Below are 27,273 nucleotides of genomic sequence, written 5' to 3'. Positions count from 1 at the left end.
TCCTTTCTTAAATGGGATCTTGCAACCTTTCTTTCATAATAGGGAGATACCATGACTCGTGGAAGGATTGATTGAAGAGGTGATTCATGCCATACGTGCTAATATGGAACACGTGTTTGATTGTATGTGGGGCCAAATGGTTTTATATATGCTATGTAACCCCTTCGAAGATGCACCAAAATAGGATGAACGGACACTAAAAAAATCAGCCAATTCCAAAAGTTAGGTGGGCCACAACAAATGATTCTAGAGTTTTTGGCTTGATTTTACATGGCATGGCCTATCTGCGGTTTGGATCAGCCAGATTTTGGGGATCAAAGGGGAAAATTGGTTTTGCACATGATGGACGGATTAGATCTAATTAAAACCTTACGGTGGGACCCATACGCCTATTTGTAGATTAGCTATCTTGGAAACGTTTATATTCCATCCGGGACTCGGATTGCGTAGCGGGCGCGGACTAGGTGAGGCAAGTTACCAACGTAGTGGGCGAGTCCCTGACCGTGGGGCCCACCTAGATTATTTTTTGCATATCCATACCGTCCATCCATTTTTTTCAAAACATTTTAAGACATTTTCCAAAAATGAGTCAGTTCCAAATCTCAGTGGACCACACTAGGGATTGAATTAACACCATTAAAAAATTCTTGGGGGCCACAAAAGTATGGGATAAATCTGCTATTTGTCATTTCCGTTCATCCATGTATTTTTAAAGTTATCAACAAGTTGGATGGAAAATAAACATTACAGTGGACCCTAGGAAGTTTATAATGATTGGTGTTCAATCACCACTATTTTCCTGTGGTGCGGTCCACCTGAGATTTGAATGTGGCTCATTTTTTGGTTCATGCCCTAAAATCATCTGGAAGAAGAGGAGAGGAGAGAAAGGAGAAAAGAGAGAGTTGTTCATCTCTTGCTTTTTTTTTTTTTTTTGGTTATAATTATATATGACTTGCAAAATGCAAGTGGGCCAATGACCCAAGTCTAGATAAATACTGGGCCTCAGGCCCATAATCATTTTTTCTACCCGCCCTTTTAAGTTGAGATTTTTACTAGACATGTCTGGCACTTATCAGATGGCTAAAACGTGGGTGGGCCACGCAGGTAAGAGAAAACACATCATGGAACGTGGCACAGCTGACAGCATTTAGCTTACATGCGTGGCCCACCTGAAGACCCTATGGACCCACTTTTATAGCTAGGGATCAACATGTGTGGTCCAACTGGTGAAAGGTAGAATGGGATTTTGATGGGAATTCAATTTGCGTTTTGATGATCCGAACAGTCCATGTTCTTGCTGCAATCGTTGATGGGCTACGGACTGAAATTTACCCAAAATGTTGGATTACAACCATCAATATTTATGGTTGAATATTGACCGTCAAAAAGAAAATTATCGATAAATAAGAATAATCTCTTTTATGCGATTATTGGGACTCTGGACATCCACATCAGTTTCCTGAGATTTGGATATTCTTCATTTTTTTGGTATCAACGCATTGGGGAAGCGGATCGCATGGTGGTGTGTTGCCCTCACCAAGTTATATGGGCCCCACCATAATGTATGTGTTATATTCAAACTGACCATCCATTTGGTGAGATCATTTTAAGGCATGTACCTAAAAATGAGCCAGATCCAAAGCTTGAATGGACCACACTTCAAAAAACAATGGAGATTAAACGCCAACCATTGAAAACATATTGGGGGCAACAAAAGTTTTAGATCAAGCTGATTTTATATATTCCTTTATCGAGTTGTGTGTGACCTTATGAACAAGTTGGATGGCTAATAAACATCATGATGAGCCATATTAAAGTTTCAACAGTGGGCATTATTGTCTTTGTTGGTTTGTTTGGTGTGGTCCAATTGAGCTTTAGAGTTGCATCATTTTTGGGTTCATGCCCTAAAATAGTCTCACCAAATGGATGGACAGTTTGGATATAACACATATATCATGATGGGGCCTACAAAACTTGGTGACATCATTGCCCCCATTGCTTTATGTTGTGTGGTCCACTCGAGCCTTGGGTTTGCATATTTTTTAGGTCATGTCCTCAAATGATCGGTCAAAATGGATGGACGGTGTGGATATAACACAAATCATGGTGAAGGTCATAGGACTTGGACACATCAACATAGAGTCCTTCAAAAGCTTGAACAAAAGTCACCTAAGAAAGGATAAATTTGGTATTTTGAAAAAAATTAAAATTTTTTTAATTGAAATAATAAAAAAGTGAACCCAAATTCTATCAAGCCCCGAAATTCGAATACCCCGATAAGGTTTTTGGAACGCAAATCCCAAGGTTCATGAGTTATAATATAATAACATTTATAATAATCCACGTAATTTAATCAAATTTAATAAATATTCAGTGTTATCTAAAAGAAAATACAGCTGAAATGTTTATTAGATTCAACTCTCTTAATAGTTTTCCCTTTCTACATTGAAATTTGAACATAAATTAAACCTAAATAACAAAAATGGAACTGAATTAAAACTAAACCTAATTTTCTAGAAAATAAAACTAATAGTAGAGGCCCGCCTGCTCGTACTATTTCAGCTCTGCACCTGTGCATTTTTTTTATAGTAGGGTGAGCATAACAACCCAGTAGGGTCATTTCTTCCTCAAAATTTAGCATGTTCAGATAAAATCAAAATTTATAACAATGGAGGAAAATAGAATACAGATAATGAATTTAAGCAATAAAATTGTAAAAATGCGATGCATGTGATATTTTTCATGATTACTTATAACATTTATATCATTTCTTACAACACCGTACCCAAGTGGATAGTCACATTGCATTAATGCCCACACACTGGTATCTCATGGTGACGGACCCATTTATACGTTAGCTGGTCAGACTACTGCTCCAGTTGTACCTCTGACGTATGTCCGCACACACAATTGTACTCATACGTCGTACACGAAGGAGACTCCAAATGATTCAGTGGATTCTAGGGTCTGTCACCCAAGGGACACGATTGCCCTACTTGTTGGCTTTAGGGTTTCTTACCCAAGGGACACAATCGCCTTTCTAGCTGATACAAGTATATATATTTTTCTTACAATTAAATAATCAATAGAAGAGCATAAATAACATGAACAATTCTAAAATCAACAAAAATAAATAAATAATAATTTAATAAATTAAATTTCTACACTATAATGTAGATTCTATACAAGGTGCATAAATTCGATGTTATTAAAATTTAGTTTTTGAAATTTGTTAAAATATCAAGTTGATTTCTATAATAGTGCTAGAAAATTTACAAAAACTCCTGAAAATGTTGAAATACCAATTTTGTCTCAAAATTTGAATTTTCAATTTATTTACTTATTTGCAATGTAAATAATTTATTTTATTCGAAATTTAAATTCTTATTTATTAATTTATAAAAGTTTAGTTATACCTTATATTAAATTATTATTATTATTACTATTATTATTTTAGTTTTATAACTTAAATTAAAGTTTAAATTAGAATAATAATTAGAGGTTTGAATTAATATCATATTAAATTTCGACTTAATTAATTTAAGAAATCATACAAGTCAGAGTTCATAATACTTACCAAATAATTAAAATTTTGAATTATACTTAATTATTTTTAAAGCCTTCAAAGTCACCTTAAATTTATATTTACATTAATTTAATTCTTACAACAAAAAATAATAATAATAATAATAATTTTTAATTCCCAATTAGTATAATTAATATTAATTCTCAAACTCTAAAAATTAAAATTTTCATTTAACTGCTTGTTAACAATTTAATTGTAACCACTTTACTTTAAATTAAATTAACAAATCATTTTAATATTTAAAATTTCACTTGATCTAGACTAATTTAATTTAATTAATTATTACTTATTGAATTAAATACACATATTAAACAAGGCTTAAATTTTACAAATTAATTTAAGTTATTAATTCTATTTTTTTACTAAAAATAATTATGAGTTAAATTCAATAATTCGGATATAAAATAATAAAATCTATCTGCATATACTATATTACATCTGACTAAAAAAATTCATAACTTAATTGAATATATTCTATTATTAATAATTTACCTTAATATAAATGAATTTTAAAATTTAGGAATAACTCATTTTAATTTTAATATTAACAAATAAATTTTTTATATAGAATTTCTAAATTAAAATATAAACTTAGATAAATTGTTTATTTTATTCTATTTATATATAAATAAATATATATATATATATATATATATATATATATAAATTATTTCAACATTAAATATTAGAAATATATAAAATAGAAATTCATAAATGAGTAGGATTTCCTACATAATAATCAACTGACAATAGTATCACCTACCTTAAAAGTCCGATGATCTGGCCCCGCTTTAATCTCTCTCTTGATCTGCAGAGCTCTCTCTCCCTCTTTCTCTCTTGATCTACCGGGTTTTCTCTCTCTATTTTTGATATGATTGAATCTTTGTTTATATTTTTCCTTCCTTTTTAATGGATGTGAGGAACGAGGTGGAAGAATGGGGAATGTGGGTAGTTTTGTTTCGTGGGAGGGTTCGGTGCCCATTACTGTACGAAAAGGAAGGAAGAATGGAGAAGGTGGGTTAGGTGGCGGAGACGTGCAGAAGATAAAATTTTTATTTTTATTTTATTATTATTTTTTTGATATGGCGGGTCCCACTAACGATGATATAAATCTACTCCGTCCATCATCTCGGCCCGACCATGAGAGAGTATAAGGTAAAAAATGAGGCTGATCCAAAACTCAGGTGGGCCACACACAAGTGGACAGTGGGGTTGATTGTAAAAAAAAATGAGTTGTTACAAATTCGCTTTTATCGCATTCCATGTTAAGTCAAGGAAATAAAGCTTAAAACAAAATCATATTTTTTAATAAATATTAAAATTAAGTACTTATGTAACACCCCGGATTTTCAAAGGCCGTGTAGGAAGTCGGCCTCCAAATTTCCGGGTGTCACTTATATCCTAATTATGGTGATTTGTACATAAATCAGTTTAACTGAGCAATAAAAGAATCAGATGGAACATAAACCACAACCACAACTAATTTACTGAAATAGATGCGATTAAGAAATACAAGTCTATAGGAATATCAAACGGGTCGCACAAGGCATCGCCTAACAAAATTTATATAAGAAATGCCTAAATGAAATGATGTATTAGATCTCTACTCAACAACTCATAAACAACCCGCACAGTCCACAGTGATCCACCCATAAGCTGGACGTAGGAAAGCTCCTCTTCCCTATTCATGCTTACCTCGCTTGTCTCGTCGTGCTCCGCCTCACATGCATCTAGTAAAGGGTCTGGTTGGTGTTTTAAAACACCGTCCCAGAGTGAGAGTGAGTAGCTAACTCAGTGGTTACTATTAGCTTTAAATTACAACAAGCATCAATCATATGATAAATTTAATGAAAGACATACATCTATAGATCCCTAAATAGTCTCGTTAATGCATATGCATGTATTATGATATGATGCATGATTTCGCAACAACACTCTCTCGAATGACTCGTCTAATGATCGCGCATGACAAACACTCCCTCATTGTGACCTCAACTGCCGAGTCGCCAACCTAACTAGTGCGATGTGATCGTGATTGTATTAGTCGAGTTTTTAATTAATTCCATTCATCCGGTAGCTTGGGGAAACTAGTACACCCCACGTATCATTGCCCTCAACTGGTTGTCAGGCCAATGCTCCTCAACGTGCGAGGCTAAGACCCCGCAATCTTTAATCCCATCGGGTTCCCTATCCCCGATTTCAAGCACATGGGGAGTACTGAGAAAAGGGATCGCTCGCGGTCACTACGGGGAGGCTCGTCACCCCAGTGTAGGCCGACAGCTCGGACACAATGTCCCATTCCACCATGCCCAGCTCTCGAGTCAGTGGATCGGTTTCAAATGGTTATCAATAGGCTTCAGTGGTTGAAGGGTATTCTAGGTTTCATACAGGCGTGTGCAGACATGGCTAACAAACATGGTTGGTCAGTAAGTGAAGTACACCGTCCGAGTTCAGGCGAGTATGTGACGGACGACATTGAGTACAAGCGACCCATGTAGTCTAACTACTGTCGCCCATTCGCATTCGCCCAAACCCGGTGGTTTAGGCGCAGGATGGTCCTACCAATGGGACCACCTTCTCCCACTTCAGTTTATTGACTAACCCAGGGGTTTATAACATTTAATAATATTCTAACAATTTTGGATTCGCCTTCTAACACTAGTAAAGTCATGCACTCATACATCAAACATAAAAATTCAGATTTTCTACAATGCAACTACTAACAAAAAATATGAAATTAATGTGTGTGCGTGTTGAGTGGGGTTACCGAAGAGATCAAGAGCTATACATCATTCATAGTACAAACATACAAAGCCCAATCATGTTAAAGAACAAATAACCAATACTTAACCATTTTATGGGATTTAGAGGGACCTATCATGTAGGGTCTTGGTTAGGTTCTCTCTAGATTACTCAAGCACATCATCCTAACATTCATAATCATTAAACTCATAATAAAATTAATGCTAGGCAACCTAAGGATAATAGTCCGCACCTTATGACGAACCGCTTGATTCACGGCGCCTGTAGGGTTATGGTGTTAGGAAATCATCGTTGAAATGTCTAAATAAGCATACAAGCTTATAAGAATTAGAAGGAATTAAACACAAGACTTAACCTACAAACATAACTCAATACTTACCTTCAATCGTTTCCGGATCGACACCAATGAAGGACAATGTTGCTATAGAGGAGATGAGAGGGTGAACGTGTACAAACCCTCATGCTTCCAAGCTTTCCCTCTCTCTTTCTCATCTTTTCTCCTCTTTCTCTTCTCGCTTTATCCCTTTCTTTCTGCTAGGGTAAATTCGTATGGGGAGAGGGGTGCTCAAATGAAACCCGTATATAGTGCCAAATTTGATGTAAATGGGTTTTTACTATACTAGCTCTATGGGAGTATCTTTCTAACCTCTAGGGCTCATTATGGGGTGTACATATTGATATACACCATAAGATAGTTAACCCTAACGATGATCTACGTATTGATATGATCGGTCCGCCATTTGGATGCGCCGATCGACGGATATTATTAGAAGTCTGTTCAACAGTCACCGATAGTCGATCGGGGCCGCGGCTATACGGATATGAGCATGGAAATATCTTTACTCCACGTGTGAAGTTTGGTCGTAAATTGACGGTCCAAAATCCTCAACTTTGCATAAGAGTGGACGACCCAATTCACTTAAGTTTCAGATTATTCCTTTAGGATATTTGCACTTCTCATGCACTCGTCATCTGACTCAAGTTGAGTGGTTCTAGTCAGTACCTAGGTTCGACTCCCACAATGAACATCAAGCTCAGTAAGACGGAAATTATTCTATAGTTTTGGAACTAGTGGCCCGCTAACGAGTCGTCTAAAGCTTGTTCGGAAAATCGGGGCATTTCTGAAATGAATTAAGTATTGAGATTTCTTGTGGGCAATGATTAGAGTTTTGATTAATTATGTTCATAGTGTGACCTATTTATAGCTAGTGAAAGTGGAGATTTGGTCATAATTACTCTAAACCGTCGGTTTTAGGCTAAAAGAGTAACGGGGTTGATTTGGTCTATTAGTCAAGATCTGAGCCTTATCTGACTCGGCTTCGATTAAATCTTTAATTTATTTATGCTTGTCTTGATTAGTTAACGATGGGTCAGTTAGATTTGGTCCCTATGTGAGTAAATCATGGGGCTAAACTTTATGTTCAAGTGATCGGGCGGATTCGTTGGCTTCCTACGGTTGATTAATCGGACTTGTGCGGTTCTTTACTGGTTCCACCCATGTATAAACTAATATTGAGTGCTAATGGTCAGTAAGTGATATTATAAGTTAATTACAAAAAAAAATTTTCAAAAATTTTTGAAAATCCAAAACAATAAAAATCCAGGACGTTACAACTTATCATTATCATTATTATTATTTTAAATTCATCCTATAATAAAAAACAATAACTCAAAATAACCCATTTAAATCATAAGTGGTGAAAATAAGTTTTATCAAATAAGAGGAACTTAAGGTCCGAGGTTTTTTAATATTCTTATGAAGAACTCAAAATAAATATTTAAAAATATTTATTATATATTATTAAATAAATTTTAAGAATTTTCTTCCAACAATTCTATATAATTATCAAAATTTTGAAAAAATACATTAAACTTTTGTATTTATAAATACGTGCCTTGTAAAATGAACTTTCTCTCCTTATTTTGAGAAATAAGATAAACCTAGAGAATAGTCATCAAAAGAAGTTAGTAGCTTTGCATTATCTTCTGGCCCCACTATGATATATATTGGACAGCCATGCCATGCATTTGGTGCTTCCCTTCTACTATGGGATATCCTAAAATCAACTGCAAGTGTAACTTAAGCGAGCCATTCTATATGAAAGCATGTGAAATTGTACCTAAAACATTTAAAATTATTTGGTGGGCCCACAAAAGTTTTTGATACGGTTGAAACTTAATATGACCCATCATTCAAAAGGGAGGGTCACACAGAATATAGGAGCTTGAATCATAGGGAGTGGGTTAGCTACTGAAAGGTTGAGTAGCAAGACCCATTGCTACTGAATTGATGCCAATAAGTTCTATGAGCCCCACCATGAAGTATGTTTTATATTTACACACTCCATTCATTTTGAAAGATCATTTTAGGATATGAGCAAAAGAATGAGTCAGATCCAAAGCTTGAGTGGACCCCAACACAGAAATAAGTGGAGTGAGTGGCGCCTGGAGGTGTACACGAGTCGATCTGAGTCGAGCTTTACCTAGCTCGGCTCGACTCGGCTAGCAAGATACCCCAGCTCGAACTCAGCTCGACTTAGTCCTCGAGCTTGACTGGCCAGCTCGGCTCGGTTCGGTTAGTAGCTTGGGCCAGTTCGAGCCAAGTTCGTATGTGCAGCATTTTCACAAACACATGGACTGGACTTTTAAAATTTCACTGTATGTAAAACAATAATAGTGGTTTTATAAATATTTCATCAAACACCTTGTAAGCAATATAAAAATCGCGAAAAAAAAAAATATTTGTTTTATATATATACCTTCTTTGTTACCTGCCACACTTCATTGAATCATTTCATCAAACACTTGGTGAGCAACATCAATATCAAAGTAACAAGTCACTGAACTGGTTCGATCTGAGTTCGATTCGAGTTGGGTTCAATCCGAGTCGAGTCAAGCTCGAATCCGGTTCGAAATTTTTTCGAACTCAAAAAATCAGCTCGACTCGACTCGAACTCAGTTTCAAACCGAGTCGAATTGAGCTTTTTCGAGTCGATCCGAGCAAGCTAACTGAGCTAACTCGTTCGTGTACAACCCTAGTGACGCCCACCCATAAAAACTTCTAAGGGCTACATAAGTTTTCATTTAAGTTGATATTTGTGTTTTCTATTCTTTTATTTTTGTGTTAACTTATGAACATATGTTGGATCTCAAATAAACGTCACTGTGTACATCAGGAAGTTTTCATAGTAAGCAGCACTTTTCCCACTATATTATATGGTCAGTCCACTCCAGCTTTGGGTCTGCCTCATTCGTTGACTCATGCCGCAGAATGATCTCTAAATGGATGAACAGTACAAAATATAACACATACATTATGATGGCTGCACATAAATTTCCTACACTTCAATGTATCAATAATCCCAATAAGCCGTATAAACGATCACGTAGGTTTCTGTAAGTGAATATCTACTCCTAATTGGTTTGTGTCCCATCTAAGTCATTGATTACCCTATTTTTTAGGTCGGTGGCTTATCATGGAAGGGTGCAGCGATTGATAGGAGTGGGGCCGACAGACCTCATCGTGCAATTTCCCCTTTTTCAGTACAGTACTTAAAAAGATTTCTTACTCACGAAGTATCACGAGAATTCATGATATTTGGTACTACGAAATGCACCCAATTGAAGATATTTTCAAGAAGTTGAACTTTTGGTGATATCTGATGGAGTGGACGGTTGATCTGGGACTTGAATTTGAATTGATTAGGAGATCTTTTATTTTCTTGGCCCATGTTGTTTCCTCCCTTTCAAAACGTAGATGACCCACTGATCGTGTACCATACACGTGGCGCATGTCTGATGATTTGAACCAGGCATCATGCGAGCTCTGCCATTGATTGGTTAAACTGCTTTGATCTGATTATCATGACCGTTAAACAAATACGCCTTTGCTCAATGAATGTGTTTTCAAGTTAACATCAGAGGGTTAGGATTGTCTAAAGAGGGTGATTTTTAGGTAGTTAAGCATTCGCTATTTGACCTATCAAGTGAACGGTTTGGATCTCATGCAAAATGTGGAGCATGGTACCTCCATGCCTCTAGAGCCACTAGATCCGGTACCCTTTCCTTAAATGAACGGTTTGGATCGTATGCAAAGCACCCTGGGTGATCAGGTCGATTATCTGGTGGCACTCTTTCACATGCGTGGCCCATCTGAAGATCCTATGGACCCACTTTTAGAGCCAGGGATCAACATGTGTGGTCCACCTGATGAACGGTGGACTGGGATTTTGATGGGAATTCAATTTGCGTTTGATCTGAACAGTCCATGTTCTTGCTGCAATCGTTGATGGGCCACGGGCTGTCATTTACCGAAAATGTTGGATTACAACAATCAATGTTTATGGTTGAATATTGTCCGACAAAGGGAAAATTTTCAATAAACCAATGAGGAGAATCATCTTTTCTATGCGATTATTGGACTTCTGGACATCCACAACAGCTTAAAATGGACGGCTCGGATCACTGGACCATCTCCAGGCATCGGCCCCGATGGCCAACGCCCGATTTTATTTTTTGATACATGGCCCCTCATCGAATGGTACACGATCAACTTCACAAATATATGGTACATCATGCATCTTAAAATGTGATTATTGAACCATGGACCATTTACAATATCCCACTGAAAATGGATGGTTCTGATTATTCAATTATACTCGATGTGAGCCTATGAAGCCATGCGTGGTGGTCAGCCTAAGTCTCCGGAACGAACTCATGGTTTTACTGAAATCCGTCTCTCCTTCTACGGCGGATTCTCAGGGATGCGAAATGGTACCACCCCACCAACATATCTGTGGGTCCACCGTGATGTATGTGTTTTATCCACGCCGTCCATGCATTTTGAAAAATAATTTTATATTGTTATCCTTAAAAGGAGAGAGATATAAGGCTCAACTGGGCCATACCAGAGGAAGGAGTGGGATTGAACACCTACCGTTGAAATCATATTGGGGACTACATAAGTTTTGAATTATGCTGACATTTATGATGTCCCTTCTTCCAGGTCTATGTGATCTTCTTAACAGGTTGGATGGTAAATAAACATCACGGTGGGCCCCAGAAAAGTTTCAATGGTGGTCATCATTGTCAGCACTGCTTCCTGTGGTGTGGTCCCCTTGTGCCTTCATCCTGCCTACTTTTTGGTGAAATTCACTAAAATTATCTTTCAAAATGGATGGACGGCATGGATGAAACATGTACGGTGGGACTGCTAGGATCGTCCGTCTCTAGCTAGTACCTGGTGAGGGTAGTACCCCATATTTGTTCGATTCTCACGATCGTCTCCCACTCGTTAGTGCACTATAATCCGCTTTTGAATTTCCACATGTGAGGTCCATTTTTCAGTAATCAAGACCGTTGGACTCTTGGGACCCATTCAAATAGAATCTGAACCAAAAAATCTCCTGATTATGATAATCACAACCTTTAAATTATGGTTCTTGAGATAGATAGCGAAATGCCAAATATGAGTGGCTATGATTTTCAATATGAAATATCTTTTGTATGGGGTTCACCAATGGATTATCTCAACAGACTAATGGCCTGGATTACGGAAAGATGGGCCCCACTTTGCATAGATGAAAATGCGGGTATACATTGTGCTGACGCGTGTAGTGATTTGTAATGCCTCCCATTAATTTTCCTTTTTTTCTTTTGATTTTTCTCACCTTTCCTTTATCTTTTGGTTCTTTTTCTTTTTCTTTTTTGGGACGATGAGATGTAATTGAGAATTTCTTCTATTAGTACAGAGAGTGAAAGGTAGGTAGTCCTCGGACTGCAGAAGTGAGAATCTTAGTCCGCCATCTGGGCCACGTGAATTATTGTAAGACCCTTTTGGGAAGTAAGCTACCATCGATAAAAATGGATGTAATCTTTTATTGTACATAAGATCCTAACTGTTTGAAATATATACTTTAATTTTGACCATTGACCATTTAATGATGTTATCGGTTCATATGTAAAATTATAAAATCACTTTTGAATGAATTTTACTATTTTTTACTATAAATCACGGTTCATACTTATTTAAAGGTTGTGATCAACCATATACATGGCCTATCTAACAGAGGCATGGTTCATTTCAGTAATCCGCGGACTACAAGACTAGAACCGGTCGCCCCGAATCCCGGGAGAAATTGGCCACTTAACGCTACCTTTTACCGGCTTCTTTTCAAAATGCTCACAAACTTTACTTTTCGTACAAACACACCATTTGCAGACGAAAATATCTTTTATTTTCGGTGGCGAAACACTTATGGCTACGGTTATAAGTCGTAGCTATAAGTAGTGAATACAAGCGTATCTTCCTGTGTGAGCGCCAAAATGATGTATTTGTTTTATTTATTCTATTCGACCATTATGCAGGGACACACTATTTGCGGTCAGAAATGCCCTGGCATTCACAACCTATAGTTTCGAATTATAACCGTAGCTATAAATGTTTAGCCCCCCGTAAATAAAAGGTATTTTCGTCTCAAAATAGTGTCACCGTGGAAAATAATTTACTTTAAGAAAGTAAAGTTTGGGAGCGTTTAGAAAAGAAGCTGGGTAAAAGGTGGTATTACAGTGTGGTCAATTTCTCAATTCCAGACGGAAGTGGCTCGCCGGTGACCCGGGGTTACCCGGCTCCCCTGAAACCCTAAGATCTGTGGGGCCCACCACGATGTTTGTATTATATCTACTTCGTCTATCCGTTTCTTCAGATCATTTTAGAATAAAAATATAAAAATGAGGGATATCTGAAACTCGAGTGGGACATACCACAAGAAACAGTAGGGATGGAGACATTCACCGTTGAAACCATTATGGGGCCCACTTTGATTTTTTAGAAGCCATCTAATCCGTTCATAATGTTATTCAAACTTGGATGAATGGAAAATAATAATCCGATCTAAATTTATGAGATCTCCACTAATGTTTAAACGGTGAATGTTCAATAATCACTCGTGTGACCCAAATGAGAGTTGAGATTTAGATCTACGTATTTTTGTTTCATTTGTTAAAACGAGCTGAATAAACATATGGACGGATTGGATATAATGATAATATTGTTGTAGACCCCACAGAGCTTTGGGTTAGAGGGGAGCCAGGTAGCCCCGAGTAACAGGCAAGTTGCGTGCTTTCTACGCTAGACACGTAAGCTTCGCCACCATTTTAAAAAGAAATGTTTAGGCAATCCAGACCGTCTATTTTTCTGATCCGAGTGCCAATGGAACATAATCCAAAAATCAAATAAAGAGATAATAGCAACGAACTGTTTTCAACCTTTGGATTTGATAAAGCCGTCCATTTGATGCTCACCAATCAGACGGTTAGGATTGCTGGGGGAGTGTACCTTCCGAGCTGTGCTACGGAACATCCACAATGAGCCGACGCTGTTTGACTGGTGACCCCTGCACCATCAGCTAGCTGATGTCAAAGCTTTGTGGGACCCATCATAATGTATGTGCTTTATCCACTCCGTCCATCCACTTTGAAAGATCATTTTAGTGCATGATAAAAAAAATGAATTACATCCAAATGTAATGTGGACCACATCACACGAAAAACAGTGTTGATTGAGCGTCCACCATTAAAACTTCCTAGGGCCCACTATAATGTTTATTTTCCATCCAACCTGTTAATATGGTCACACAGACCTTGATGAATGAAAAAAAATAAAATCAGCTTGATCCAAAACTTTAATGACCCCCCAAAAATTTTCAACCGTAAATGTTCAATCCCCACTTTTTCCTGTGGTGTGGTCCACCTAACCTTTTGGATCTTATTAATTTTGAATCCATACAATAAATTGATCTGAAAAAAATGGATGGACGGCATGGATAAAACAAATACATCATTTTGGGGCCCACAGAGCTTTGAGTCCAGCTAACTGACTGGTCCAACCAGCCAAACCGCGTCCGTTTCGGACGGTCAGTACAACAACCTAGAATCTCTCTCTCTCTCTCTCTCTCTCTCTCTCTCTCTCACTAAAAGAGCCAATGGCCATTCAAATGTCAGAAAAGAAGAACGGATAGAAGCAGAGAGGGGTGAAAGCTTCTCTCTGAATATGGAAACCATGAAAGCAGGAGACCCAGATCTTCAAATCATACACACAATAGGAGAAGAAGAAGATGAAGATGATCTTCTCTATAACTTTACATTCTCATGCAAGACAGGAGGGGATAAACACAACCCAATATCAGTCGAAATGTATACAGACTCCACACATCTCCAAGGATCTTTTATTTCATCCTTCTTTCAATCCAAACCACATGTCATTAATCTCTCTGATGATGATGAATTATCACAAGAAGTAAAGATCTTGAAGTCGCAACCATCAAAGGAATCGTCACAAGAAGTAAAGATCTTGAAGTCGAACCCATCAAGGGAATCGTCACAAGAAGTAATGATCTTGAAGTCGTACCCAGCAAGGGAATTATCAGAAGAAGTAAAGATCTTGAAGTCGTACCCAGCAAGGGAATCATCACAAGAAGTACAGCTCTTGAAGTCGTACCCATCAAGGCGTATTTCGAGGAGGGTGTTCTCTGGGCCGTCGATCTCTGAAACCGGCCAATCTTCGGCTTCGAAGCCGGCCCCAGAGCCTGTCTTCTGCAAAATCTGCATGGAACCCAAAAACCCAAATGAGATTTTTACTGTCAGCGGATGCCGGCATGTGTTCTGCTCCGATTGCATCGGCCAGCATGTGGCGGCGAAGATCCAAGACAACGCAGCGTTGGTGCGATGCCCGGAGCCGGGCTGCGAGGTGACGCTGGACCCGATAGTCTGCCGGCCCATCCTACCGCAGGACGTGTTTGATCGATGGGGCAGCGTCCTCTGTGAGTCGTTGATTCTTGGGTTGATGAAATTCTACTGCCCCTTTAAGGATTGCTCGGCACTGTTGTTGGATGAGGGGGGAGAAGATGGGAGTGCTATAGTGGAGTCTGAGTGCCCGCATTGCAGGAGGTTGTTTTGCGCTCAGTGCAAGGTGGAGTGGCATTCGGGAATTGGGTGCGTTGAATTTCAGAATTTGAAGGGTGATGAGAGAGAGAGGGAGGATATAATGCTGATGAATCTTGCAAAGGAGAATAAATGGCAGAGGTGCCCAAAATGCGGGTTTTATGTCGAGAAGATCGAAGGGTGCTTGTTCATGAGATGCAGGTGTTTGTTTCAATTCCGTTCTTTTTATTTGAGTTTCTGTTGTGATTTTGATTGTTCTGTTGACGTTCTTAGTTACTGTTTGTGTATACAGAGTGATCAGTGCAATGGATTGTAGATTTGGGTCCCACCATTTGGCAATTCGACTGACCCGTTCATGTAGTGGGCCATGTTGTGGATGGGAAATGCGCTGAAAGTTTCAGCCATTAGATTATTCTAACTGTTTGATTGGGCAACATTTGATGTGAACCATAGGTTGCCTCATGTGGAGAAATTTGGGCATGGCCCATCTCATGATGTGGCCCACCATGTCAACCATTGGGTCGATGATCGGTGGCCGCACTTGTAAGATTACTGGATTTAACAAAAATGATGCCATTACTTCCTACTATCATCTGTACTTTTTGATGGGTTTGTATATTAAATTGCTATTATGTTTGTTTTTGTTCTTTTGATCTTTGAATTTTGTTATCTGTTTACTAAATTGGGTTCCTGTTTTTCTTAGTATTCTTTTCTTATTATTTTTGTAGAATACAATTGCTTGGAGTTTTAGTTTCATTGCTCTATTCTCACTGTATTTTGATTTCTTCCTATATAATGTTACACAAACCAATAGTCTATCAAACCACATCACTCATGTTGGATTTTGCTGCAGTTTAGAAGATTAGCAGGGACATTTTGGTTTTGTTTACAGATAAGAAATCCGCCATGAATAATCAAAATCCCAAATATGTAATGATCATACAGATCGCTTTCTCAATTATTTTCACTACTACTGGTAGAGTCCGAGGCAATCCATGCTTATCCAATTTATTCATTTAGTGCCAACACTTTTCAATCTCTGTATCCCATCTTGTATGTACCCAAGATACATCAACATGAGGTTGTGTTTGGATGCACTGTTGAATTGAATTGCACTAACTAGTTTGACAGAATGGAAGTGAACCGAAATATAGTTGCCTTGCTTACTATTCATGTAAAGGGATCATGCCCCTGTTGAAAACTATTCCAGAAGCTGATGTTTGTGTATGATTAGGACTCTCCTCTCCATTGTAAATAGTTGTGTTATACACAGCCTCCTTTCTCTCATATACTAGTTGTGGGAAAACACAACTCTCCTCCTCTTAATATCTATAAATATCTCTTAATGTATCTAGGAAAAATATCAATAAGAAAATTTGGAATTTTTACTCACCTATTTTCATCACAGCCCCAAATCGTAATTACATGATTTTCAAGTTGGGCTTGAAATGAATGTAACTGCCATTAGAGTGTTACTTCCTCATTACGTATACTGGGAGAGGTCCTCAATTGTTTGGTCATTGCCATACACTTCCAAGTTGGCATTGTGTAATTGCAAATATATAAAGCTGGAGAATAAAGGTGTGTTCATGTGTCAATTCTTTTTTATCACATCTATGTCACCGAGATACTTCAACGTGAGTGTGGTGCTTGTGCCAAACACGCCTCATATAGAGGTACTAGGCTCTGGATCGAGAGTACATTACTTTCTGGTTTGAGTTGAAAAAGGTAATTTCTCATTTTGAATACTGGGCAATCTCCTTATTCTTTGATCATTTCATCTGTTTTCAACTGAATCCATAGTTGTACAGCATACCTGGTTTTTTTTTTTTTTTTTTTAGGAAAAAAAAGAAGCCTAGTGCAGTAGATAGGAGTGTGTGTGATGAAGACAGGCCATAGGCCTCAAAGTGTACAGCTGTAGGCCCAAGAAAGCCCATGGCTGTACAAATGACCCATAGATTTTGCCCATAATACACTAGCAAGTCATATCTTTATTGGAAGTTGTTTGCATTTAAGAGCTCTAGGAAGTTGAAGAGTCCTTGTTTTGAAAGCAGAGTTCTTGGGATATTGTTGTCATTTATTAGTCCTCTTTGGGACCAAAGTTTTAGCTTTCATAAGATATTAATTCTCTTTGAACTAGAGTGTGTTTTAGATTTCCTAAGTACATGAATTAATGTACGAAAGTTCTATTGAATCTATAAAAGCTGAAAGGCCAGGGCAATGTAAATCATTCAAGATTTGAGATTGAATGAAATGTTTTGTGAGACTCCTCGAAAACCTTCGTAAGACAAGGTATATCCTCCACTCTTACTTTCTCTCTTCTATACTTATTATTTTCTTTCTCAGTTTTACCTCCCATAAGTTACTAATCAGACCTTCAAACCTTAACTTTTAATCTCTAAAACCTTCTCCATAGACCTGCCCCAATTACCCCTTTAACTCCATGCTATCTTTCATTTACCACCTCCAGTACCCCCTTTAGGCATTTAATCTGCCCTTCATTTACCACCTCCAGCAGCCCCCTTTAAGACCTTCATGCCCTTTACCACATCGAGCAGCCACTTTGACCTATGACAGTCCTTTGCACGTCAGTGGAGAGCATTCGGTGCTATTAAGAGACCTGTTCTACATCAATATATCCACCTCTTGTTACCATTGTATCCTAGGCGGAATTTGTTTACTGGAGCGATTACTGCCTCCTGCCACCTGCATTTTCTTGGACATGCCAGATGGCTTTTGCCTATTGAGAATGTGCATGGGCTGGGTTGCTTTCCATTCCAATCTCATTTTGGGGGGCTTCCAAACAGGCCTTAGAAACAACTAATTGTTACCGGTGTTCATTTAATCTGACTTCGATCCAATTGGGAACATTCAAGACATTTTATTCCTTTTAACTATGGCATAAATTCCTCTGTTTGGGTAAAATCCTCTTCTTGCCTTTATTCGTGCACAGTTCTTTACTGATAAAGGGTATATGTGTTTTAATTACTCGGTCCTTGTTTGGTTGTACTATTGAATTGAGTCTGTGTTTGGTTGTATTATTGAATTGAATTGCAATTATGACACTTCCAAGTTGGACTTAATGAGGTAACTACAACAGGCTTATATACAACCATCGAACTACTTAATGCAACTCGATTAGATACTGCATCGAAATAAGGCCGTTTTAGCTCTTTGCTTACAAGTTATTTGTAGAACTCATCCGTTGATTGTTACTGATGTTCTAACCTCTTCTTTTCCTTCATTTGATTTTGCCTTGAGTTCTTGCTTTCATGAATTGTGGTTTTCCCTCCCTAGTGTATTTAAGAGGAATTTCAGTTTGTGCAAGTGTTCCCATTGTGTAATTATCCTGATCTAGCTTAGCATTTTTGGAATGGGGTGGAAGTAATTCGGCAAAGCTTGTTCTAAGATTGCGTTCCTCCATTTTCTTTGTTTTGGTTTCAGGTGCAGCCACTGTTTCTGCTACCATTGTGCGGGGCCCGTCGACGAACGTCTTCATTACTGTGCTAGATGTAGGCACTAGTTACAACAAAAACTGCAAATGCCATTGTCAATAATGGTATTCTGCTCGGGAGACTGCACTAAACCATGCTTGATGAATATAAGCCAGTCCTTAAATTATTGGGCGTGTTTGGATGTACAATTGAACTGAATTGTAGGGTGTTAAAAGTTAGGTTACAATTCAAAATGATAGTGTGGATCATGATTATGACCGTTTCAAGTCTGACATGGGATGCTAGGAATTTTGGTACTAGCGGCGAGATCTTCATGGTGGGGCCTACCATATTCATAGTACTGATGTCTAGCGCAAGTGGCATGTTTGGAGGACAGCAAGGTGCCACAGTGGAACATTTGCCTGTGGGTGATAATCTCATTTAGAGGCTTGTTTGTCATTAGGAATGAAAATGGTGTCACCCCACATTGGTCATTTTCTCTGGTGTAATGAATTCAATGGATTGCAATTCAATTCAATTGTGCATCCAAACACTCCTTAAATATTTTTCACAAGTGTAATAGAGGTACAATGAGGGTAAACTCTGCTGCATTTGGGTGTCTTGAATTTCTGTCAAAATTGTAAATTTCTCTGCACATACTAAAAGAAATTCTTTGACCATCTTCCACTGTAGAAGCTTCTGTAGGGCTCATGGGCTTATGAAATCTGAGCCCGTTTATCGGTTGGATGTTGGCCCAGCCTCGCCAGTAAAGGTTTTAGTGTCATTTTTGTCACATCATGCATGGTGGGGCATTCTGTGCCAGTAGCCCAGATCTTGCACCAAACAGCAATAATCGACCATTAAAAACTTCATATGGGCCACAAAAGTTTCGGATCACGCTGATATTTGTGTGGTCTCTTCAACTACATCTTTGTGGCCTTATCAACGGCTTGGATGGCAAATGAATTTTCCAGTGGCCTATGAAGTTTTTAACGGTGAGATTCAATTACTAGTGTTTCCTATGGTATGGTCCACATGAGATTTGGATCTGCTTCATTTTTAGAATCATCCCCTAAAGTGAACTTTCAAAATGGTTGGGTAGTGTGGATTTAAAGCACATACATCAATGTGAGCTCCACAGTTTGGGCTTCCACCCACCTTGGTGGATCCGTGGTCTCACCTAATCCTCTCCCCAATGTAAATCCCATCAATGTAAATAAACAGATCTTGAGAGATGAGGATGAAAGAAAATGGGGGTACAACCGGTCTGATGGAAATAAATAAGGTAATATTCAAGAGATGTAGAAGGGAGATGGGCCAAGAGAGGAGGAAAGAGAAGAGGATGTTGTGGCCATTGATGGTTCAGAAGCCAACCCGGTGCTTTGATAGCACAAGTGCCTGTTGGTTTTGGTGACAGTTTTGTCTACTATCATATTAATATGTTAAAGAAATAAGCAATGATTACAAATTATTTTAATTGTCTTTTGAGAAAAATATTCTACTACATCATGATGATGAAAATGTTATATTATTTGATATATCAGTAATGAATTGAAGTGATGATAGTTTTACATTAATTCAATATCAGATTATCATAAAAACAAAATAATCTTTTTTAAAAAATGAAATTCTTTAACTTAATTATATAAAATGATGCAATGATTACAAGTTACCTTTTTCTTATATACATTTTTGGTTTGACATTATATAAATCAGTAAGGATGATAAACATGCTTAAAGAAATACAAAAACTATAATTTCCTCTTAGCATTTCGCTGATTGCTCGCTAAAGCCTTACCCGTGTGTTGGAATACAAAAACGTCTACCATAATCCACGGCTACATATTGCTTATCAGTTAGGATATGGGATCTTGGAGTGATCAAAACCGTTCATATTTCATATTGCTTAGCATTTAGGATCTGGGAGTGATCCAAACCGTTCATATGATAAGCCTTTCTGTGGATGCGATTACCCAACAATGGACTTTCAAATTGGAATATTACAAGTCTCCTTTAACAGTTTCCTTTGTCCGTTCTATTTTCCGCGATGCCTGTAAATCCTGATAAATAAGTAATTATTACTTTTTCACTGATTTGAAATGTGAGAGTAAAATCGATGCAAAAGTGTTGATTGAAATATGTGGACCCCACCATATGTATATGATATATCAGCACTGTCCATCTATTTTATTATAACATTTTGGGCCCCATCTATTTTATTACAACATTTTGGGGCATGAGCCGAAAAATGAGGCAGATCCAACACTCAAATGTACCACACAAAAGAAAATAGTGGCCTTAATTAGTCCTGAAAGTTATTTTCTTCACAGGGCCACACTGATGGTTTTTCATCATATAACCCATTCATAGGATCACACAGAAATGGATAAGGAGAAAACACAAATATCAGCTTGATCCAAAACTTTTAAAGGCAGGCCCAAGGAAGTTTTTAATGGTAGGCACTTTTTACTATGGTGTGGTCCAGTTGAGCTGAGCGGTGTGGACAAGTCATATACATCACAGTCACACACATCATTGTCACATCTGCACTGGGAAAGATGTGGTAACTACCTAGGTAAATAATTATTACCAATTTACATGGTAATTACAGTTGAGCCTAAAAATCAAACAGGCCCTTAAAAGGCCACTGATAGGATCTCCTATCTGGAATATACGTTGTTTTCTACCTAAACCCATGGTGATGCCCATCATGTGGACGGTTCAGATCATTTAAACAATGACGAAGATCCAACTGGTACAATGATTAAAAGGGCCAGGATTGGCCCATATAGCCCGTAAAAGAGATCACTTTCAAAAACATCCACGTACGCTGATTGGAAACAGCTAGCTAGTGTCTTTAGCCATCCATTTTCATTTTCTCAACCACCCACACTAAAAATGTCTTTAACCATCCTTCCATTTTCTCAACCACCCACTAGTGTCTTTAACCATCCATTCATTTTCAGCTAATCTGGGCCATTCATCGTAGGATGGGCCTAGCCCGATCCCAAAGGGTTTAAAGAGTCTAGCTTTGATGGGGTCCATCAGTCATGGGACTAGGTTCTTAAACAATTTGGTATCAGAGCCAACACCATCATCATGTATTTGTTCGACCCATGTGGGGGTCTACCCCTACATCAGCTAGGCCCATCATCTAGAGAGTAATTTCCCTCATTGAAAACACCTTAGATCTAACGGTTGATATCCTATCAATGTCATACCCTAATAGGCAGGCAAATTATTGCAAGACTTACTAATAGTAGTATATATGTGTCCACCTCTCCATCCAACTAACATCCCATTTACTCAAAAATAAAAATAAAAATGGGCCCCACACCTCAGATGGCGGAAATCAAAAGCCATCGGGCGATCAGAACCACAAAAAAAATAAAAAATAAAAAAGGTCCGGTGGGCCCATCCGTAGGGACCTCAGCTGTCATTACCTCCTATATAAGCAATCACAACCATAAAGAAATGATGATCCAGTGGGGTCCATCGATTTGGTAAAATCTACACACGGAACGGTTCTGATCCCGCCAGGATTTCCCCCATCATCAGGAGAGTAAAAAACCGATCATGTCCAGTGGCCCCACTCCTCCCTTAACACAGGGAAGCGGATTGCGTAGTGAGTAAACTCGGTGAGGTTCACCATGATTTATGTATTTTATCTGCTCGGTTTGTCCATTTTACCAGATAATTTTAGGGCTTGAACCCATAAATGAGGCATATCCAATGTTCAAATGGACCACACCACTGGAAATAGTTGAATTGAACCTCCACCGTTGAAAAATTCTTGGGGGTCACAGAAGTTTTGTGTTTTCCATTCATCCATATCTATATGATCTTATGAACAGGTTGGATGACAAATAAACATCACTATGGGGGCCTAGAAAGGTTTCAAGGGTGGAAATCATTATCCCCACTGTTTCGGTATAATCCACTTGATCTTTCGATATATTTCAATTTTGGGATCAACCCCTTAAATTAGATGGAAAATGGATGGACAGCGTGGATAGACAACATACATTCAAGGTGGGCCCAAATGAGTTCACTCAGTATGATAAGAGCGTACTGAGTTAGCACGCAATCCGATTTCTTAACACAGGAAAGACACCATATCCAGAGTCCAGCAGTGCAGAAGAGAAGCATTATTCATGAGTCTCAAGCTCCACGATACATATGGATATCATATACATACATATATCATATCATATAGTCTTAAAACATGAAAAGGAAATTCAAATTCAAGTACTGATGATTGAAACAAATTCCAAACAAACTAGGGATTCTAGAAACTATATACCTATTCTCTTTTAATATACCTCCATCAAACCATACTGATTGAAATTTCTCCATAGCTGAAGCATCTGCTCTCTTCCATTTATCCCTCCACCATCTCCATAGACTCCACTCCTGTAACACCAAGGAAAGAAAGAAAGACATCTCCTTTCAAGCACGAAACAAAGAACAGGAAGGGCCCACCTTCCTTTGTTCGATCCCAGCGGCCGTCCGTCGGTCTTTCAGCGAACCATGCAGTCGATATTGCAGTGGCCCATGTACTCTGATGGAAATGGATGATTTATAACCAATAGTCCAAATTTACCATGAACCAATCAAACAAATAGGATCACTCGATGGAGAGGTTTTTGGGGTTATCTCTCCACCATTACCATACGGACGGTTTGGATTCACCGAAAGATCGGCCCCAGAAATACGCTGGATTGGACTATGAATATTTCCCTTGGAAATGAAAGTGCGGTGAGTTTTTACCAACATTTTATGTTATTTACAGGAACACCAGCAACCAGAAACAGCATCCTCAGTAGACACCGCTGGCCACCGGCAGGTCGTCAAAGCTCCAGAGATCCATCGAGCTACCACCACCATCCAGAGTCACATCGCCGCCGATGAGGCTCTCAATCGATGGGTCCGCACTTCCCTCCAGATAAGGGATCTGCAGGAACTTCATGCAAGATTCGAACGCTGACAGCTCTTCAGACAGCTTTATTGCCACGTTCTCCTCAACTGGTACAGCATTCTCAGAATTGTTCTTCAGCTTCTTCTTCGGGTTCATGTCCTCTACAAATTCAGAGCCATAGGCCTCCAAGGTGGGAGGAAGAACAGATGAGATGTCCGGAGTCTTGGAATCACGCTCCCACCCAAAATCCGAAGAGCCAAAGGAATTGCTTCCCTGATCTGAGTGGAAAGACATCCCTCCCCCACCGACAGGCACAAATGATTTGAATTCCATTGGATTTCTGGCCACGGGAAAAGAACCCAGATACCCAGATGGCTTAATGGGTTCCTTCTCTTCCGTGAACCCAAAAGCATCGTAGAAACCCTGACTTGGGTTGTTGACGAAACTGAAGGCCTGATTGAAATTTGGCTTCTCGGATGAGTTTGTTTTCGGCAGTGGTGATACTTTCTGAGATATTGGTTTCGCAGGGCACTTTTGAACCTCAGCAGCAGGGGCTCTGTCGGGGAAATTCACCTTGGCCTTCTTGCCTCGGATCCTACGGGCTTCAGCATCGTAAGCTCTTGCAGCTTCTTCAGCAGTGTTGAAGGTTCCAAGCCAGACCCGAACTCCTTTTCTCGGGTCTCGAATCTCAGCAGCCCACTTTCCCCACGGGCGCTGGCGGATTCCTCTATATTGATTCTTTCTCTTCTTTTTCACAGATCCCTCTTCTGGGGCATTGAATTCCACTGATTTTGATGTAATAGATCCTTCTATAATCCAAACAAAATATAAGTCACTACCAGAAATAAAGCATGTAAATGTGATGGGAACAGAAGAAACCATAACTGCCTGATTGGATGTCTCCCGCAAAAGGGGTTTCCAATCACTTTTTTTTTCCTGGGTCGACCTTGTCGACTTGCCAAAAACCAATCAGCGAGTGGATTTTTTTAGCTCCCATTTCACCAAGTGGTGACCCAACAGAGTTGGCAGAAGTGAATCCATGGAGGATGGCTCAAAACAGCAATTAGCCATCAAAAGGCCCCTTTTGAGGATGCATTGAAACAGGCCCTGAATGAGCAAATATGCATGTCCATGTGTTGATAGACAGGTTTCCATCGATGTTTCATGCATTCCAATCACTGAAAAACTACAAACTAGTGTTGATAGACAGGTTTTCATGGATGTTTCATGCATTCCTATCACTAAAAACTACAAACTACAACAAAGAAAATGGGAAAGAATGCGTTTATGTGCACACAGTTCAATAAAAGAGAGATCGAGAAAAATTAAGGACTTCTTGCAGCATCCATAATGATGAAATAGCCCTTGAATTGCAGTCATATTTCATTCAACCCCAACTTGGAAGGAATATAACACAATATGAAGCCCAGATCTTCAATATGAATGGCAAGGAAATGAATTGCAATTTGGTTATTTCCATTTCATTAGACTCGTAATTGCAATTGAATTTGATATTGCATTCAAACACACCTTAATGACTAATAGAAATGCATTTTCTAACAATCCAACCTTTGTTTTCACCATTATTTCCATAGATGGACAAAAATTGCATTTACAGCTGATGATCCAGATAGGCTTAAGGCAAGGAATTACAAGAGATGACAAGGTAAATTTGCAGAAATAGAGATGGGAAGAGATAAAAATCCACATCTAGCAAAAAACCAAACTGATGTTGCAATCATAATCCGATCCTTGTTTTCTTGTGATTCACTTGTTTTCTTCTACTGATAAATGACAAGGGAAGATAAACAACATCTTGCAATTTATTTCATAACAATTAAAGATGGCAAGGAAAATATCTGCCTTTTCTTTCTACAGCCAATGATCCTTTCGCCACCTCTGTCCATGAATTCGCACGTGGGAATTGATCCAGACTGTTAACCAGGTGGGGCTAACTGTGGACAGAACAAGCCCCTAAATTCATCTCAACCGAAAGATCATAGCCATCCGATTTCCAGCCCTTCCCACAATGAATGTATACCTTGCCTTGTTTTTCTCAACCGCCAATACGGCCGGCTGATCGGAGGGTTACGGTTGTCCCCACGGAGAAACTTTCAGGCATGCTGCAACCATTGGTGGGATCCATCAGTTCAATGGTATTGATCACTGAACAATGGATCCCCACTTGTAGAAACTCTTCAAGTCCCAGTCAGGATCATCTAATTCTTCTGATAAAATGAGGGTTTCCATCTTTTCTTCTTCTTCTTCTTTTTTTTTTAAAATTTTTTTTTTATAACATCATATCAAAGCAACAGCATCACAGAAATCCAACAAGAACTCTGGAAAAAAGGCAAGTGAAATTCCAATTTGCAGGATAGTGCAAAACCTTAAAAATGCCATTTTTTTATGAAGAAAGAAAGAAAGAAAGAAAAAAAAAAACCGCCTTCCCAAATCGAGATAAAAACAGAAATAACTAACAAATTCTACAAATATCAAAAAAGAAAAGAAAAACCCAAAACCAATGCAAAAAGGTAAAAAAGATAAAGATCCCAAGTAAAGATAGAAAATAAAATAAAATAACCCATTTAGGGGGAAAAAATATCGAAATACAAAACCCACATGGCAGAAATCGCAAAAATCCAAAAAAAAAAACCCCCAATGAAGTTCAAGAAATCAGGTAATGACGAAAAAAATCCACTTAAATAATCGATCGAAAACGAAAAATCCACTTAGCAAATCCCCAAATAAAAAAAGAAAAAAAAAAGAAGCAAAAATCAAAACCCAAAAACCCAACTTAATAAATACTCATCTAAAGAAGATAAAAAAGAAAACCCACCTCAGAAATCAAATAAAACCCAAAACCATCTCGCGAAATCTGGAAATAAGGCATGAAAATCAGTACCTCGAGAAGGAGCGAACATGGGGAATGCGAATGGCTTGACGTCTTGATCTTCATCATTGTCTGAGTCGTCCTTGAAATCCTGGAAATCGGCCTCGAAATCATCTACCAGATCGACGACTCCAGGTCTCAACGGCTTCGAGTGGTAATTTCCCGCTCTTTTCTTCAGCTCCGGCCACAGGTAGTCGGCCGTCAGTGGCCTCGATCGGCTCGGAGCAATGAAATCCGATATGATCGCTCCGCCACACATCTTCTTTTATGACAGAAAAAACCCGAAATATCGGAGAGAGTGAGGTTTTTGAGAGCTGAGAAGGTCCGAAGGAGGGTTTTTATTGATGAGAGAGCGAGAGAGAGCGCGAGACGTGTCGTTAAAGGGGCGGAAAAAGATAGAGATTCAAGAAACGGAAAGAGAGAGAGAGAGAGAGAGAGAGAGAGAGAGAGAGAGAGGTGCGGTTGCGCGAGTGAGCTTCTGAAGTGGCGGCTTCATACAGTAGAAGTGGGCCCCACATTTTCAATAATCTAGACCATTAGTCAGATGGGACCTGATCGTGGAAGGATTCTGAAATAACCGATCCTTGATTTAAACATCATATGGGCCTTGTGGTTGAAAGGAGGAATCCCGGGAGCGGCTAGGATCTTCCAACCTGTAAGATTTTTTGGTGCTAGTCCATCTGCTGCTCGATCTGTTAGATCAATGGTCTGGATTACTGGTGTCCCCACTTATTCGAACTCA

The 27,273-nt window shown here is 38.7% G+C and overlaps 2 protein-coding genes across 4 annotated transcripts; one reads left to right on the top strand and one right to left on the bottom strand.

Annotated features, from left to right (window-relative positions):
* Window positions 1–14,326: 14,326 nt before the first annotated feature.
* On the top strand, window positions 14,327–19,403 carry LOC131251788 (E3 ubiquitin-protein ligase RSL1-like). Its single transcript, XM_058252745.1, has 2 exons — window positions 14,327–15,490; window positions 18,734–19,403. The coding sequence occupies exons 1-2, from the start codon at window positions 14,400–14,402 to the stop codon at window positions 18,810–18,812; spliced, it is 1,170 nt and encodes a 389-aa protein (XP_058108728.1). The 5' UTR covers window positions 14,327–14,399; the 3' UTR covers window positions 18,813–19,403.
* Window positions 19,404–22,856: 3,453 nt separating this feature from the next.
* On the bottom strand, window positions 22,857–26,925 carry LOC131251787 (ethylene-responsive transcription factor 1-like). Of its 3 annotated transcripts, none has more exons than XM_058252744.1 (3): window positions 26,544–26,925; window positions 23,494–24,450; window positions 22,857–23,136 (listed from the first exon to the last, which is right to left on the bottom strand). In XM_058252744.1, exons 1-2 carry the CDS (start codon window positions 26,788–26,790, stop codon window positions 23,543–23,545), a joined length of 1,155 nt encoding a protein of 384 aa, XP_058108727.1. In that variant the 5' UTR covers window positions 26,791–26,925; the 3' UTR covers window positions 22,857–23,136; window positions 23,494–23,542. The 3 variants fall into 3 exon arrangements, with proteins under 3 accessions (XP_058108727.1, XP_058108725.1, XP_058108724.1); XM_058252742.1 differs by having other exon boundaries at window positions 23,498–24,450; XM_058252741.1 differs by having other exon boundaries at window positions 22,857–24,450.
* Window positions 26,926–27,273: the final 348 nt, after the last annotated feature.

This window comes from Magnolia sinica, chromosome 7 (genome assembly GCF_029962835.1).
Source record: "Magnolia sinica isolate HGM2019 chromosome 7, MsV1, whole genome shotgun sequence".
Lineage (NCBI taxonomy): Eukaryota > Viridiplantae > Streptophyta > Magnoliopsida > Magnoliales > Magnoliaceae > Magnolia > Magnolia sinica.
The sequence above is the reverse complement of the archived record's forward strand: the minus strand, read 5'-3'. Positions and strand labels throughout refer to the sequence as shown.

Excerpts from the sequence above, each read along its gene's own strand:
- LOC131251788 (XM_058252745.1), top strand. The coding sequence starts at position 14,400 with ATGGAAACCATGAAAGCAGGAGACCCAGATCTTCAAATCATACACACA. Across the intron at positions 15,491-18,733 it reads TGCTTGTTCATGAGATGCAG|GTGCAGCCACTGTTTCTGCT; the intron begins GTGTTTGTTTCA and ends TTTTGGTTTCAG.
- LOC131251787 (XM_058252741.1), bottom strand. The coding sequence starts at position 26,790 with ATGTGTGGCGGAGCGATCATATCGGATTTCATTGCTCCGAGCCGATCG. Across the intron at positions 24,451-26,543 it reads CATGTTCGCTCCTTCTCGAG|AAGGATCTATTACATCAAAA; the intron begins GTACTGATTTTC and ends TTTGGATTATAG.